This window comes from Sapajus apella, unplaced genomic scaffold (genome assembly GCF_009761245.1).
Source record: "Sapajus apella isolate SASKATOON/1434 unplaced genomic scaffold, GSC_monkey_1.0 scaffold38, whole genome shotgun sequence".
Lineage (NCBI taxonomy): Eukaryota > Metazoa > Chordata > Mammalia > Primates > Cebidae > Sapajus > Sapajus apella.
In genome coordinates, this window is record NW_022436978.1 from 423,133 (window position 1) to 437,184 (window position 14,052).

The window sequence follows — 14,052 nt, forward strand, 5'->3', positions numbered from 1 at the left end:
TTTATTTATTTATTTATTTATTTATTTTTATTTATTTATTTATTTATTTTTATTTATTTATTTATTTATTTATTATTTATTTATTTATTTATTTAGAGATGGAGCCTCACTCTGTTACCCAGGTTGGAGTGCACTGGCACAATCTTGCTCACTGCAACTTCCGCCTCCCGAGTTCAAGCAATTCTCATGTCTCAGCCTCCTGAGTAGCTGGGATTACAGGCTCCCACCACCATGCCAGGCTAATTTTTGTATTTTTAGTAGCGATGGGGTTTTGCCATGTTGGACAGGCTGGTTTCAAATTCCTGACCTCAGGTGATCTGTCCACCGAAGCCTCCCAAAGTTTGCTAGGATTACAAGCATGACCTTCTGCACTGGACCTGTTATAATCTGTTTTACCCAGATGAGGAAATAAAGCTTAGAGAGGCCCAGTGATTTGCCCAAGAACACACTGAGAGTTAAGGGGCCGGACCAGGACTACAGCCCAGGCTTCTGACCCAGATTTGCCCAGTGACCTCTTCATCTGCAGCTTATTTTTGGTAGAAAGATTTGTAGAGGCAAACAGGGAGAAAAACCTATTCAGAAAAAAAATCAGTAGATTATGATTCTGGCAGAGAAGAAGATGTAAATTGGGAAACAGCAGAATAGCTCCAGTTAAGTTCTGTAGGTTGTTGAAGCCAGGAAGAGCCTGACATCTGAAGGATTGAGATTTCTATCCCACATAACTTTTTTCTAACTTACTTTATCATTATTACCCTTACTGGGAAAGTAGTAGAACTATGCTAGGCTATTCTGAATAATAGTCATAGTGTTAAAATTTTGATGCATATCCCAGAAAGCATCTGGTTTAGTCCTCAAATTTTAGAGCAATAGGAAAGGGAACCCCTCTGCCCAGAATCCTACATGTTTCCAGCACAGCTGGTAGCAGAACCACTTCCCCTGATTCCAGCCTTAGAGTTCTTCACACCGTACTTAGGGCCTTTATTTGTGGAAATAGTCATTATCCTACATTTGCAGAGTTAGACTTCATTTGATTGGATGCCAGCCCTTAATTTCTAAGTACCTCCTTAGCTGATTTTTCCATTTAACAATATCCTGCTTGTCTCTACCTACATACTGCCCTCTGTATAGCCACTTGTCTTGGGAGGAAGAGAGCTGGGCCCAGTGTGTCTGTGGTTTGGCTTACTCTCTTGAGTATTATGGTACATTTGTTTATCACAATAGTGTCTTCATCCCCTAACCCCATAGAAACCAGGCTAAATTGATTCTTTCCCTTCCTCACTAGTGATGTTGTTCCCAGCCTTCATGTAAAAGGAACTAGAGTGACCCAGATGCCAAGCATCTACCCTTGAGAGACTTTTTCGCTTTTGCTCTTGGACCATAGCTGTGATATCAGTGCTCTTTATCCGTTCTGTTGGTCTGGACTGCCTCTTCTCATCATCTCTGTGCTGAGACCTTTCATCCTTTATTCCCTGACATCACATATTATCAAAGCTGGTCCTTAATGACCCTCTGTTCTAATCTCTATCCTGATGAGGAAATAAAGCTCAGAGGCTCAGTGATTTGTTGGAGTAGGGCTGCAGCTCACGCTTCTGGCCCAGATTTGGCCAGTGGCCTCTCCATCTGCAGCTCAGTCCTGTTCAGTATTCTCTAGGTGTGTGTTAGCCAAAAGAATGGCTCAATTTGACTGAACACAATTTTTGGTTTTTTGTTTGTGTATGTGTTTAATCTTAAGTATAATACATTAGATTTTGTTACATTAAATACATTAGTATTTTGGGCATTTCTACAGAGGTTACATTAAAATATACATACATATATATTAATATATAATGCAGTAGATCCAGAGGCAAATGTAGGTTGTGGCGATGTACCCTTCAGGGCTACTTATTCTCACTGACTTAGGTTGGATTGAAGTCGTTTTACTCCGTGTTACCTGCCCTCAGATCACATAGTACCCTACCTGGCCAGTTTGTTGCTTTATGTGGAGGATTTTGCTTTTAGAACCATATATATTTTCCTGTCAGTAGCTGCTGAACCCACAGTACCTCCTGTTCTCTGGTACATGCTTGTATAGAAGCATCATGTAGTGTGACTGCCTGTGACTATTGCTGACCTCCAGGCCTCACTCCCACTTTCCCTATTTCCAGCCCATTGCAGAAGCAAAGGCTCCTGAGAAGCGGGCCTCACCATCCAAGCCAGCTTCTGCCCCAGCCTCCAGATCTGGATCCAAGAGCACTCAGACTGTTCCAAAAGCCACAACAGCTGCCGCTGTTGCCTCAACTGGGCCAAGCAGTAGGAGCCCCTCCACGCTCCTTCCCAAGAAGCCCACTAGTGAGTATTGCCTGTCTTTCTGTCCCATGGGAACTAGGGAGGGGAAAATGGGGTCTTGGCTTTGCCTTCACCATTGCTCTAGCCAGCATCACAAACAGCTGTGCAGGCCTGCCTAGGCACCAGTCCTGAGTGGGCTGCCTGGAACAATAGTAGCCTGGTGGGCCTAGTACCTAACAAGCCTTCATCTCTCTGTGAGCTTAGCAGTTGTGTGTATTCAGAAAAATCTTGAGTGAAAATAGAAAGAAAAAGGTACCGCTCATGTATTTCCAGGTAGAATTTACTCTTGCCTTCTTAGTAACTCCACAGCACCTAGCACTTTGTGGACATGGGCTTACATGATGATAAGCAGAGGGCTACTCAAGTCCGTAGGCATGTATTGACAGCCTACTTCTAAGGCCACATAGAAGGTGTTTTCAGAGCAGTAGGAAAGAATAAGACACAGTGCCTGGCCATCTAATTTACCACTCCATTCCCAGGCACTAACACAGTTCCTGGCTCAAAGTAGACATTCAGTAATTGTTAAATAATGAGAAATCTCGGCCGGGCGCGGTGGCTCAAGCCTGTAATCCCAGCACTTTGGGAGGCCGAGGCAGGTGGATCACGAGGTCGAGAGATCGAGACCATCCTGGTCAACATGGTGAAACCCCGTCTCTACTAAAAATACAAAAAATTAGCTGGGCATGGTGGCGCGTGCCTGTAATCCCAGCTACTCAGGAGGCTGAGGCAGGAGAATTGCCTGAACCCAGGAGACGGAGGTTGCGGTGAGCCAAGATTGCGCCATTGCACTCCAGCCTGGGTAACAAGAGTGAGACTCCGTTTAAAAAAAAAAAAAAAAATGAGAAATCTCAATATTGGATGCACCATCCAACAGGTCAGTTTGTTAAATGTTATGTTAATAAGTATATTTTGTACAGCCATTAAGACTGAGGGAAAACCTGCAGAAGTCAAGAAGATGACTGCAAAGTCTGTTCCAGGTAATAGCCCATCTGCCATTTTGTAGAGCCCTAACTTGAACCCCCAGTTCCTCCTCCTCTGTGCACTATGTGTCCCTTTTTCTCTCTGCCCCTGAACCCGTGTTCTCTCACTCCTTTGCAGCTGACTTGACTCGCCCCAAGAGCACCTCCACCAGTTCCATGAAGAAAACCACCACTCTTGGTGGGACAGCCCCTGCTGCAGGGGTGGCTCCCACCCGAGTAAAGCCCACACCTGTGCCATCTCGGCCCTCCACAACTCCTTCCATAGACAAGAAGCCCACCTCGGCCAAGCCCAGCTCCACCACCCCCAGACTCAGCCGCCTGGCCACCAATGCTTCTGCTCCTGATCTGAAGAATGTCCGCTCCAAGGTTGGCTCCACGGAAAACATCAAGCATCAGCCTGGAGGAGGCCGGGTGGGTCCAGGGAGCTTGGGGTCCTGGCATTGCTGGCCTCTGAATCCTCCCCTCCATCTCCACCCGCTGTTCCTAGGCCCACCAAAGAAGGGGCCAGTTAGGACACTGGACTCAGTATCAGGATATTTCAGCCTGGGCTCCATAGTGGGTTTTGTGCCCCAGCAGCAGGAAAGCAGAGTAGGCAGAGCTCTGGACTTTCTCTTCCTGTCTCAATAAGAGAGGCTCCTGTTCTAGATGTTGGGTTCTGGGTTTACAGTTTTGCTTGGATGTAAAAGGATTCTGGTCGGGTGCAGTGGGTCATGCCTGTAATCCCAGCACTTTGGGAGGCTGAGGTAGGTAGATCACAAGGTCAGGAGTTCAAGACCAGCCTGGCCAATATGGTGAAACCCCATCTCTTTTAAAAATACAAATAAAAATTAACTGGACATGGTGACGGGTGCCTGTAATCCCAGATACTTGGGAGGCTGAGGCAGAGAATTGCTTGAACCCAGGAGGCAGAGGTTGCAGTGAACCAAGATCGCACCACTGCACTCCAGCCTGGGCAACAGAGCGAGACTCCATCTCAAAAGAAAAAAAGCGGTGGTGGGAGGGGTTCTTTCTTTTATAGAAGAAACAGAGGAGGCCTCAGAGACTCTGCAAGGATGAGAGACAGCCTAGTTTTTCTTTTTCTTTTTTTTTATTTTAATTTTATTTTTTTAAAGAGACGGGATCTTGCTATGTAGCCCAGGCTGGAATGCAGTGGCTATTCACAGGCGCGATCCCACTACTGATCAGCACGGGAGTTTTGACCTGCTCCATTTCCAACCTGGGCCGGTTCACCCCTCCTTAGGCAACCTGCTGGTCCCCCGCTCCCAGGAGGTCACATACTAATGCTGAACTTAGTGTGGACACCCAATCGACATAGTGTACTACAGCCCAGAACTCCTGGGCTTAAGCAATCATCACTCCTCAGCCTCCTGAGTAGCTGGGACTATAGGCACACGCCACCGTGCCTGGCAAGCCTAGTTTTTCATGGTTCTTTTTTTTTTTTTTTTTTTTTTTTGAGACAGTCTGGCTCTGTCACCAGGGCTGGAGTGCAGCGGCATGATCTCAGCTCACCACAACCTCCACCTCCCGAGTTCAAGCTGTTCTCCTGCCTCAGCCTCCCGAGTAGCTGGGACTATAGGCATGTGCTACCATGCTTGGCTAATTTTTTTTTTTTTTTTGTATTTTTAGTAGAGACGGTGTTTCACTGTGTTAGCCAGGATGGTCTCGATCTTCTGACCTTGTGATCTGTCTGCCTCAGCCTCCCAAAGTGCTGGGATTACAGGAGTAAGCCACTGCGCCCAGCCATTTTTCATGATTCTTACCCTGCACAGAGAATGTCAGGATAGGCAGAAGGTAGAACACCTCTTAGTTCCACAACCCATGACTTGAGTGAAATCTATCTGAAAGAGGACTAAGGTATCCTCTTGTGGCCAGGATGAGTCATGCTGTGAGCCTTTGGCTTTCCTAAACAACAGGACTGCACTGGATATAGGGAGAAAGGCACAGCAGATCACAGTGCTTCACTTTTAAGATTTTCCAGTTGCATCAATCCCAGAATTATTACTGTTTTTTAGACGGAGTCTCACTGTCGCCAGGCTGGAGTGCAGTGGCGCAATCTCAGCTCACTGCAACCTCTGCCTCCCAGGTTCAGTCTATTCTTCTGCCTCAGCCTCCCAAGTAGCTGGGACTACAGGCGCACACTGCCACACCCAGCCAACTTTTGTATTGTTAGTAGAGATGGGGTTTCACCATGTTGGCCAGGATGGTCTTAACCTCTTGACCTTGTGATCCACCCGCCTTGGCCTCCCAAAGTGCGGGGATACAGGTGTGAGCACCCAGCCAATCCCAGAATTATTTAACTTTTAACCATGGGAACTATGTGTGTGGAAAAGATGGTGATGAAAGTCCATCTGAGAATGTTCAGGTCCTTGGAGCAGTGACCATCTCATCTCCTAGGTATTCACCATCTCTACACCACCACCACCTTCCAGGGCAGAATATTTAAATTGCTTATTCCAGAGCTCTTAAGAAATTTAGGAGGGACAAAAATGAGGCAGAATCCTGGTGTCACTGGAAGACTCTGATGGCAAGCTGGGATCAGTCTGGATAAGAGCCTGAAAGTTGCTTTTGGTAGTGACAGTGGCTCTGGCATGCTCAGCAGGCCTCTGGACTGTGCTACTGATGGCCTGTCTCCCCCTGCCTTTGCTCTTACGGTTACATGGTGCAAAAGTTACAAGAGGTCTTGGGTGAGGAGTTAAGTGACTTGGTCTAGTGAATTGTTTTCTGCTCTCGCATACCTACCTGAAGCATGTGACAATTTCTGTCATCAGTATTGACTCCCTGTGACCATGGCAGCTGCTTGGGGACTATCAGAACATTGAGCATGGGGGGTGGGCATTGTAATTGGATAATCATGCCCTAGCATGCTCTAAGAATCACTAGTTTGGCTGTCTTAGCCTTTCTTTGTGTCTTGATCTGTTCCTCATGTCTCAAAGACTATGGCCTGTAGCTCCTCTTTTTTGTGGTCCTCTATTCAAGTATCTGTGGCTTGGTCTAATCTGGGAAATGTGTGATTTTGCTAGGATCAAAGGCCACCTGCTTTTACCTGGTGGCCTGACCTGGATTTGAGTCCCCTACAGCCTTCTTCCCTTCTTGGCATTTGAGCTCTTATCCTCTTGATTTGAAATTTGCCCTCCCTTTATCTCCATCCAGGCCAAAGTAGAGAAAAAAACAGAGGCAACTGCTACAACTCGAAAGCCTGAATCTAATGCAGTCACTAAAACAGCCGGCCCAATTGCAAGTGCACAGAAACCACCTGCGGGGAAAGTGAGTTTTATTTAGACCCACCTCTGGAAGGTGAAGATGGTAAAATACTTCTTCCAGCCTGAGCCACTTGCCCTCTCTTGCACTTTTTCCCTATCCTTTAGTAGTTTCTGTTTCTTAACCCTCATATTCCCTTCTCTGTACTTGATGACTCAGCCATCAGAAAAGTTTTTGTATTAACCTTCAAAGTTAATAGAGTTGGGAGCCCATTAGCCCTTTGGATTATTATTATTATTATTTTTTTTTTTTTGGCTGGATAAAGTGGATCCAAAGACTTTCATTCACTTCCTTCACACCAACCTTGATGTGAAACCTACCTTGTATAGATGCAAATACAGCACACCCATGTTCGTTATCAGGAAGACATGGCAGGGGTAATTTCCACCACCTAGAACCCTGGAGACCCTGTGCTTTACCTTGAACTAAAAGATTCCTCTGATAATGCTGCTGGGTATGGAGATAACGCCATTTGCCCTGGTTCCCCAGGTTGCCTCTTAACTGCAAGTTAGGATGCTCATTCCCAATGGAAACCCACTTAGTATAGGCATGCAGCATCACCTAGAGGGCAGAGGTAAGCTGAAACCATAGGTTCTTTCCCCTTGCCTCTGTACCGGAATCCAGGTTCTTCCTGAGTGCTTGCAACACCTTCCTTCCTTAGCTGCTGCAGGTAGGTGTGCTTCTCTGCCAGAGAAGCCTAAGCTCCAGCCTTTTGGGATCAGCATGGGAAGTCTCAGCCCAGAGCATTCATATGGTAAAGAAGTCTACACCATGGCTTCTGAGTGACTACTAGAGGTCCTAGGTTCAGACCAATGCTCATTAAGAAGTACTGTGTGATAACCACTTGTTCACCATCAAAGTTGTGAAAAAGGCTAGAAATGAGTAGGTACAATGAGGTCTATGGGTTGGAGTTTCTCAGGATGGATTTCTGTACTCTGAACTCTTCAGCCAGGAGGCTGCATCATTTGCAAAGAAAGGGAGTTGGCAACTATTCCTTCTTGAGAACGTTCCTAGGATTCTTTGTTCTAGACTCTTAGAGCCAGGGCCTTGGTGTTTCTCAGTTCCAGGGGGAGCCATTCCTGTATTATACAGTGTGACTGTGTCTCCAGGATTGGGTAACATTGCTGCCCTGCTTAGAGCCTCTTCTGTCCTCATGGGAATCTCACAGGGTAGAGGACTAGGCATACGGAGGATTCAAGAAGGTATTTTACCCTTGAGTCAAAACTACTATGCTTTCTCGAGCCCTAAGACAAATGGGCTAAGTGTGGAGGGTGCAGCTGCTCCCCTGGTATCAGAGATTCTGTATGTATCCATTTGTATTCACATCTGAGCACTGACCTCTCCTTCCTGTTAGTATCATCTGTGCCCTTGTTGCCAGCTGCCCAGTGCTTCTCAGAGCAGCCTTTGCTTCTGAGAGTGAGTTTGGCTGCAGCCATTCCAGAGCCCAGATTTATTGGGTGAGAATAGGTCCACATGATAGGACTCTTGCAGAGAAGAGCCAAGGACACCGTGCCCAGCTCTTGAGGAGGGAGCAGAGCAAGGAGGTGGGGCTGTGCTTGGTTGGGCATCAGGGGCCTGCTGCTGCCTGGTCCTTGTGCACCACAGCCCTGCCCCCGAGGAGTGGTGATGACCAACACGCAGCGCCTGTGCAGCTCTGCTCCTGTTGTCGTGTTGTCTGTTCACGTTTTTTACTCCCCTCTTGCTCTTTCGCATTTCTTTTCCACACCTGCTTTTCCACACCTGTTGTGCAGAAGGTGGGGGTGGAGGTTTAACAACACTTTTTGTTGGTCATTGTGATCACGTGTAGACTCACTGCCTGCCCTGTGTCAGTTCTAACCAGTCCTCTCCCGTGTTGTTTTTTCTGTTTTCTAACATTCCAGGTCCAGATAGTCTCCAAAAAAGTGAGCTACAGCCATATTCAGTCCAAGTGTGGTTCCAAGGACAATATTAAGCATGTCCCTGGAGGTGGTAATGTAAGTATCAGCTCTGGTTAGCTGGAATCTGAGGCATAGCCCACTGTGAGGTTGTACTGGGGAGAGGACCAGGTGCCCATGTGGACAGAATCCCAGTGGCCTGGGCTGGGGCATTCTCTAACAAGCAGTCTAGCAAAGTGAGGGGACCTCGACACTCCCATATGTTTAGACAGGGTGTTTCTGGCGAGCCTCTGAACACCAGCATGGTGATATCCACTGGGTAGCTTTTCACCCATGTGGGTGGGAGGGTTTGGATTTTCCTCCAGCTATGTCAGAGCCTGGTCTGAGGGCAGTGGTTAGCAGCAGATCTGTTGCCTGTCCAGAGTTCGTTCCTGGGATACATATGTGTGTCTGTATGCCCTTGAATTGCCGTAGAAGTCCCTGCTTTGAGACAGATGTCCAGATCTTTCCAGAGCTCACCTTTGAATCCTTGTTACTATAAAATCAGAATTAACATTTTTCTCCTATCCCTTCCCCACATTTTCCTTTATCTTTTGCTCTCTACCTCTCTTTTTTCCTCTTTTCTTCTTTTCTCTCTCTACCTTCTCCCATTTCCCTTTCTACTTTTCCTTTTTTTTTCCCCCTTTTCTAATCCCTTCCTCTTTTTTTTTTTTTTGAGACAGAGTTTAGCTCTTTTGCCAGGCTGGAGTGCAGTGGCACAATCTCAGCTCACTGCACTGCAATCTCTGCCTCCCGGGTTCAAGCAGTTCTCCTGCCTCAGCCTCCCGAGTAGGTGGGACTACAGGCATGCGCTGCCACACCCAGCTAATTTTTTGTATTTTTTAGTAGAGACAGGGTTTCATCATGTTGGCCAGGATGGTCTTGATCTCTTGACCTCGTGGTCCACCCGCCTCAGCCTCCCAAAGCCCTGGGATTACAGGCGTGAGCCACCGCACCCAGCCCCTTCCTCCTTTTTCTTCCCCTCATTCCTTCTTCAGTCCCTTTTCCCTCCTTATCTTTTGGTCCTCTTTCCTCTTCCAGCCAACCATCCTTCTTTTTGTCATGCTGCCATTGTGTGCCAGCTCTATGATGTGTGTTGGGGACACAGGTGATTCCAGCTCACAGGGAGGTTCTGGTCTAGGGAGAGATAGGGCAAAGTCTTACTGTTGTTCAGTGTGTGAAGAACACCCTGTGTGCTTTCCACTTGTCGCTGTCACAGTGCCCAGGCAAGTGGCACTCTGTGGAGTTGTGCCAGAGGCCCCAGAAGCCACCACGCACAACCCCTGCCTCCATTTCTTTTGAGTTCATTTGGTTCTTTCTCCTTGCTGTCCTGAACCAGACTAGGTCCTGCTCCACTTAACCCTTTTCATTTCTATACTCTGTAACACCCCTGCCTCCTCCTTGGTGGTCATGACATTCTGCCATGGCCTACAGACACCCCCAGCATTGTGAGGAGTGTGGCCATGAGCTTTCATTCTTGCCCCACACAACTCTCCTTCTTACCCCTCCTTCCTTGTCATCTTCTCACCACTGCCTCTTCCTGGTCTGGGTAGAAGTGGCATCCTCGTGTGGAGTTGCTTAACCAGACATTAGTCAGATCAGCTGAAGTGAGGTGACAAAGATCCAGCCCATGAGGGGCCCAGGCAGCTGCTGAGCCTGGCTTCTCCTGGCTTTGGCCTGGATGAAAACAGAAGGTGAACAGGGGTTCTGAGGGAACCGGGTCACTTGTGTAGGTGAGACATAGAGATGTATTTGTGTGTGTTGTGTGGTGAATATAAGAGCTCTGAAAATAGTCATCATTTATGTATCACCTGCTGTGATCTTTTCACACTGCCGACACATGACTTCACATGTGTAGGGGTTTTTTTGTTTGTTTGTTTGGTTTTTTTTTTGAAGGCAAATGTATTTTTAAAGTCTTTGTACTTTAGGAGGCTTCCTTAAACAGAGAGCATTAGGAGACTACTGTGAGCAGTATTTCCCAGAAGAAGGATGAGGGTAAACAGCAGCTGGCCACAGCTGGACCCAGGTGCTTTGTTTCCTTCTGTAACCTCCTCCCTAAAGCCACCACAAGCAAATGTGCAGTTTAAAATGGTGAGCCCTCAGGCTGGGCAACATAGTGAGACCCTCCGTCTCTACAAAAAAAGGCCTCCCAACGTACTGCTGTTACAGGTGTGAGTCACTGAGCCCGGCCTGAAATAATTTTATCAGCACTTTGGGAGGCCAAGGCAGGCAGATCGTGACGTCAGGAGTTTGAGACCAGCCTGGCCAACACAGTGAAACCATGTCTCTACTAAAAATACAAAAATTAGCTGGGTGTGGTGGCATGCGCCTGTAATCGCAGCTACTCAGGAGGCTGAGGTGGGAGAATTACTTCAACCCAGGAGGCATAGGTTACAGTAAGCCCAGATTGCGCCATTACACTCCAGCCTGGACGACAGAGCGAGACTCCATCTGAGAAAAGAAAATTAACAATAATAATGATTTTGTATGAAAAGCTTTAAATTTCAAGTTAATTTCTCTAGGATGTATTCCTAACATAGGACTTCTCAGCTCTCACTGCAATCTCCGCCTCCTGGATTCAAGCAATTCTCCTGCCTCAGCCTTCCAAGTAGCTGGGACTACAGGTGTGTGCCCCCATACCCGGCTAATTTTTTGTATATGTAGTAGAGGCGGGGTTTCACCGTGTTAGCCAACATGGTCTCGATCTCCTGACCTCGTGATTCACCTGTCTCAGCCTCTCAAAGTGCTGGGATTACAGATGACAGCCACTACTTCCGGCCCCCAATATAGGATTCTTATGTCAGAAGCTACATCTGTTTCATGGTGTGGAATACATAGGGTGTTGTTGTTGTTGTTGTTGTTTTGAGACAGAGTCTTGTTCTGTCACCCAGGCTGGAGTGCAGTGGCGCGATCTTGACTTACTGCAACCTCCGCCTCCCAGTTTCAATTGATTCTCCTCTCTCAGTCTCCTGAGTAGCCAGGATTATAGACGTGCACCACCACATCCACCTAACTTTTGGTTTTTTTGTTTTGTTTTTTGTTTTTGTTTTGAGACTGAGCCTCGCTTTGTCACCCAGGTTGGAGTGCAGTCACACAGTAGCAGCTCACTACAACCTCCGCCTCCTGGATTCAATAATTCTGCTGTCTCAGCCTCCTGAGTAGCTGGGACTACAGGCACCTGCCACTACACCCAGCTAATTTTTGTATTTTTTGTAGGGATGGGGTTTCACCGTTTTGGTCAGGCTGATCTCAAACTCTTGGCCTCAGGGAATTCACCTACCTTGGCCTCACAAAGTTCTGGGATTACAGGCATGAGCCACTGCGCCCCACCTAACTTTTGTGTTTTTCATAGACTTGGTTTCACCGTGTTAGGCAGGCTAGTCTTTAGCTCCTGACTTCAAATGATCTACCTGTCTCAGCGTCCCAAAGTGCTCGGATTACAGGCGTGAGCCACTATCCCTGGCTCATTCTTTTTTTGCTGGTAATTTTCCTGATGAGTAAAGTGAGTGGTTTGGCCTTGAATCTGGATTCTGCTAATTACATCCTCATGGTTTTAGTTAACATATTTCTTCGTCCCTCAATTTTCTTTAAATTTATTTAGGTTTGTTTTTTTGCCCACATGCTAGCATAACATGTAAGTAGGTAGTGAGGTTTATTCTGTGAGAAATAACATTCATGTCTCATTCTTCAATTGTCTCATTTTTTGTGATGTTGGCAATTCCTGGACCTGTCGGTTTAGTAGGCATGCATGGTAAGACTCTAATTCTAGTATTACTTCTTCATTTACTAGCTGGAATACATCTGTAAAGTGAAACTGCCCTTAACCATTCTTTAATTGCCACCTAGACAAGAGGTCAAGAGAAACAGGCTTCAAATACGGAACACTGTCAAGAAATCTGTGGCTCTGGCCAATGCAGTGGCTCACAGTTGTAATCCCAGCACTTTGGGAGGCCAAGGCAGGTAGATTGCTTCAGCCCAGAAATTCAAGACCAGCCTGGGCAACATGGCAAAACCCTGTCTCTACAAAAAATACAAAAATTGGCTGATCATGGTGGCATGTGCCTGTAGTCTCAGCCACTTGAGGGGCTGAGGCAGGAGTATCACTTGAGCCTGGGGTCAAGGTTGAGGCTGCAGTGAGCTGAGATTATGCCACTGGACTCCAGCCTGGGCGATAGAGTGAGACCCTGTCTCAAAACCAAAAGAAGTGTGTGGCTCTCCATCTTGGTAAGGGCCTAGGCCTTGGAGAGTGACTCTGTTAACTTCTTGCAGGTGCTGTTGGGGTTACAGTGCAAGATGAGCTTGTCACCACTGCGTCAAGACCCATGTTGGGTTGCTTTAAGCAACTACCAGATCTTTGGTTGTAAAGTACCTTTCCTTACGCCCCCTCTCATGAGGGATAAGGATAGGGAGATGTTTGGATGAGGCCTTCATGGTCCCTCTTCTTGAATTGGCCATTTCTCCCCCTAACAAATAACAAGATATCTTGTTGTAAACCCAGATAAAGCACTTACAATGGTGTGACCAGCAGCTCTGTAGCTGCAGGGCTCAATTTGCCATCAGCTCATGCTTAGAAGGAGGTATCTGTGCTGTATCCTAAACTTCCATTTTGGAGATACCTGTAAATATCTGTATAATGAGGAGAAAAGAAAAAAATTTATGTCTAGGGAAAATTGCAGACTTTTTGAAAAGATGAGACAAGGTAGAGGCTGTGTGTTTTCACAGTAGTAACTACTCTTTATGTGATTATCAGACACCTGAAGCAATCACAGTACAGTTCCTGGTGGTGTCCCTTCAAGAGATGATGTGAGGAAGGGACGGATTGAAGCAAAAGCTATGCAAGGCTGTATGGAAGGGACCCTTTGAACTGGGCATTGGAGGATGGGGAAGAAAACATCATCATGGGCTTGCCGGGTTAGGCATGAGCTGAGTTTTAGAGGCAAGAGTGAGAATGGCTCTGGCAAGCTAGTAATTATGGGTAGTTATTCTGTGCCAGGCCTTGGTCTGTGGGTGCAAATACAAAAATACAGGTGGCATTATATCTGTCCTATGGGAACATGGTGAAGACCATATTTCCTGACACCAGAGAAAGGACGACAGGGCTCGGAAAGGCTCTTCACCCTTTAACAGATTGTGGTGGAACCCACCAGAACAGTGCGACACTCTGTGGAGTTGACGTGTTGGAATCCAGGCTCTCCTGTAGTACCTACCGAAGGACAGCAGGGCCACTCACAGGAATGCTGGAATCCCCATCCAGCAACCCAGAGGGCACGCGTGGCTGTAGACTTAAAGATGCACCGTCTTTAAATGCAAATATTTGTATTTTTAGTAGACATAGGGTTTCACTGTGTTGGCCAGGCTGGCCTCGAATTCCTGGCCACAAGTGATATTCCTGCTTTGGCCTTTCAAAGTGCTGGGATTGCAGGCGTGATCTACTGCACCTGGCTGGGAAAATTGTTATAACATGGATTAAGCAGGAACACTAGATACACACACACACACACACACACACACGCACGCATACGCAAATGCATTGAAAAGGACTGGAAGTAAATACGTTATTCCAGGTTTCTCTG

General features: G+C 46.9%; 1 protein-coding gene across 27 annotated transcripts in view; it reads left to right on the forward strand.

The window, feature by feature from the left end:
- The window catches only part of MAP4 (microtubule associated protein 4), a 227,692-nt gene that overhangs the window by 207,363 nt on the left and 6,277 nt on the right, over window positions 1–14,052 (forward strand). For 15 of the 27 annotated variants that reach the window (XM_032297902.1, XM_032297909.1, XM_032297912.1 and 12 more), the window contains 5 exons: window positions 2,148–2,331; window positions 3,246–3,305; window positions 3,427–3,719; window positions 6,459–6,572; window positions 8,447–8,539. In XM_032297902.1, coding sequence (XP_032153793.1) covers window positions 2,148–2,331; window positions 3,246–3,305; window positions 3,427–3,719; window positions 6,459–6,572; window positions 8,447–8,539 — 744 coding nt within the window. The remainder of the gene's footprint in view (window positions 1–2,147; window positions 2,332–3,245; window positions 3,306–3,426; window positions 3,720–6,458; window positions 6,573–8,446; window positions 8,540–14,052) is intronic. The other 12 variants (XM_032297921.1, XM_032297923.1, XM_032297926.1 and 9 more) reach the window with 6 other exon arrangements.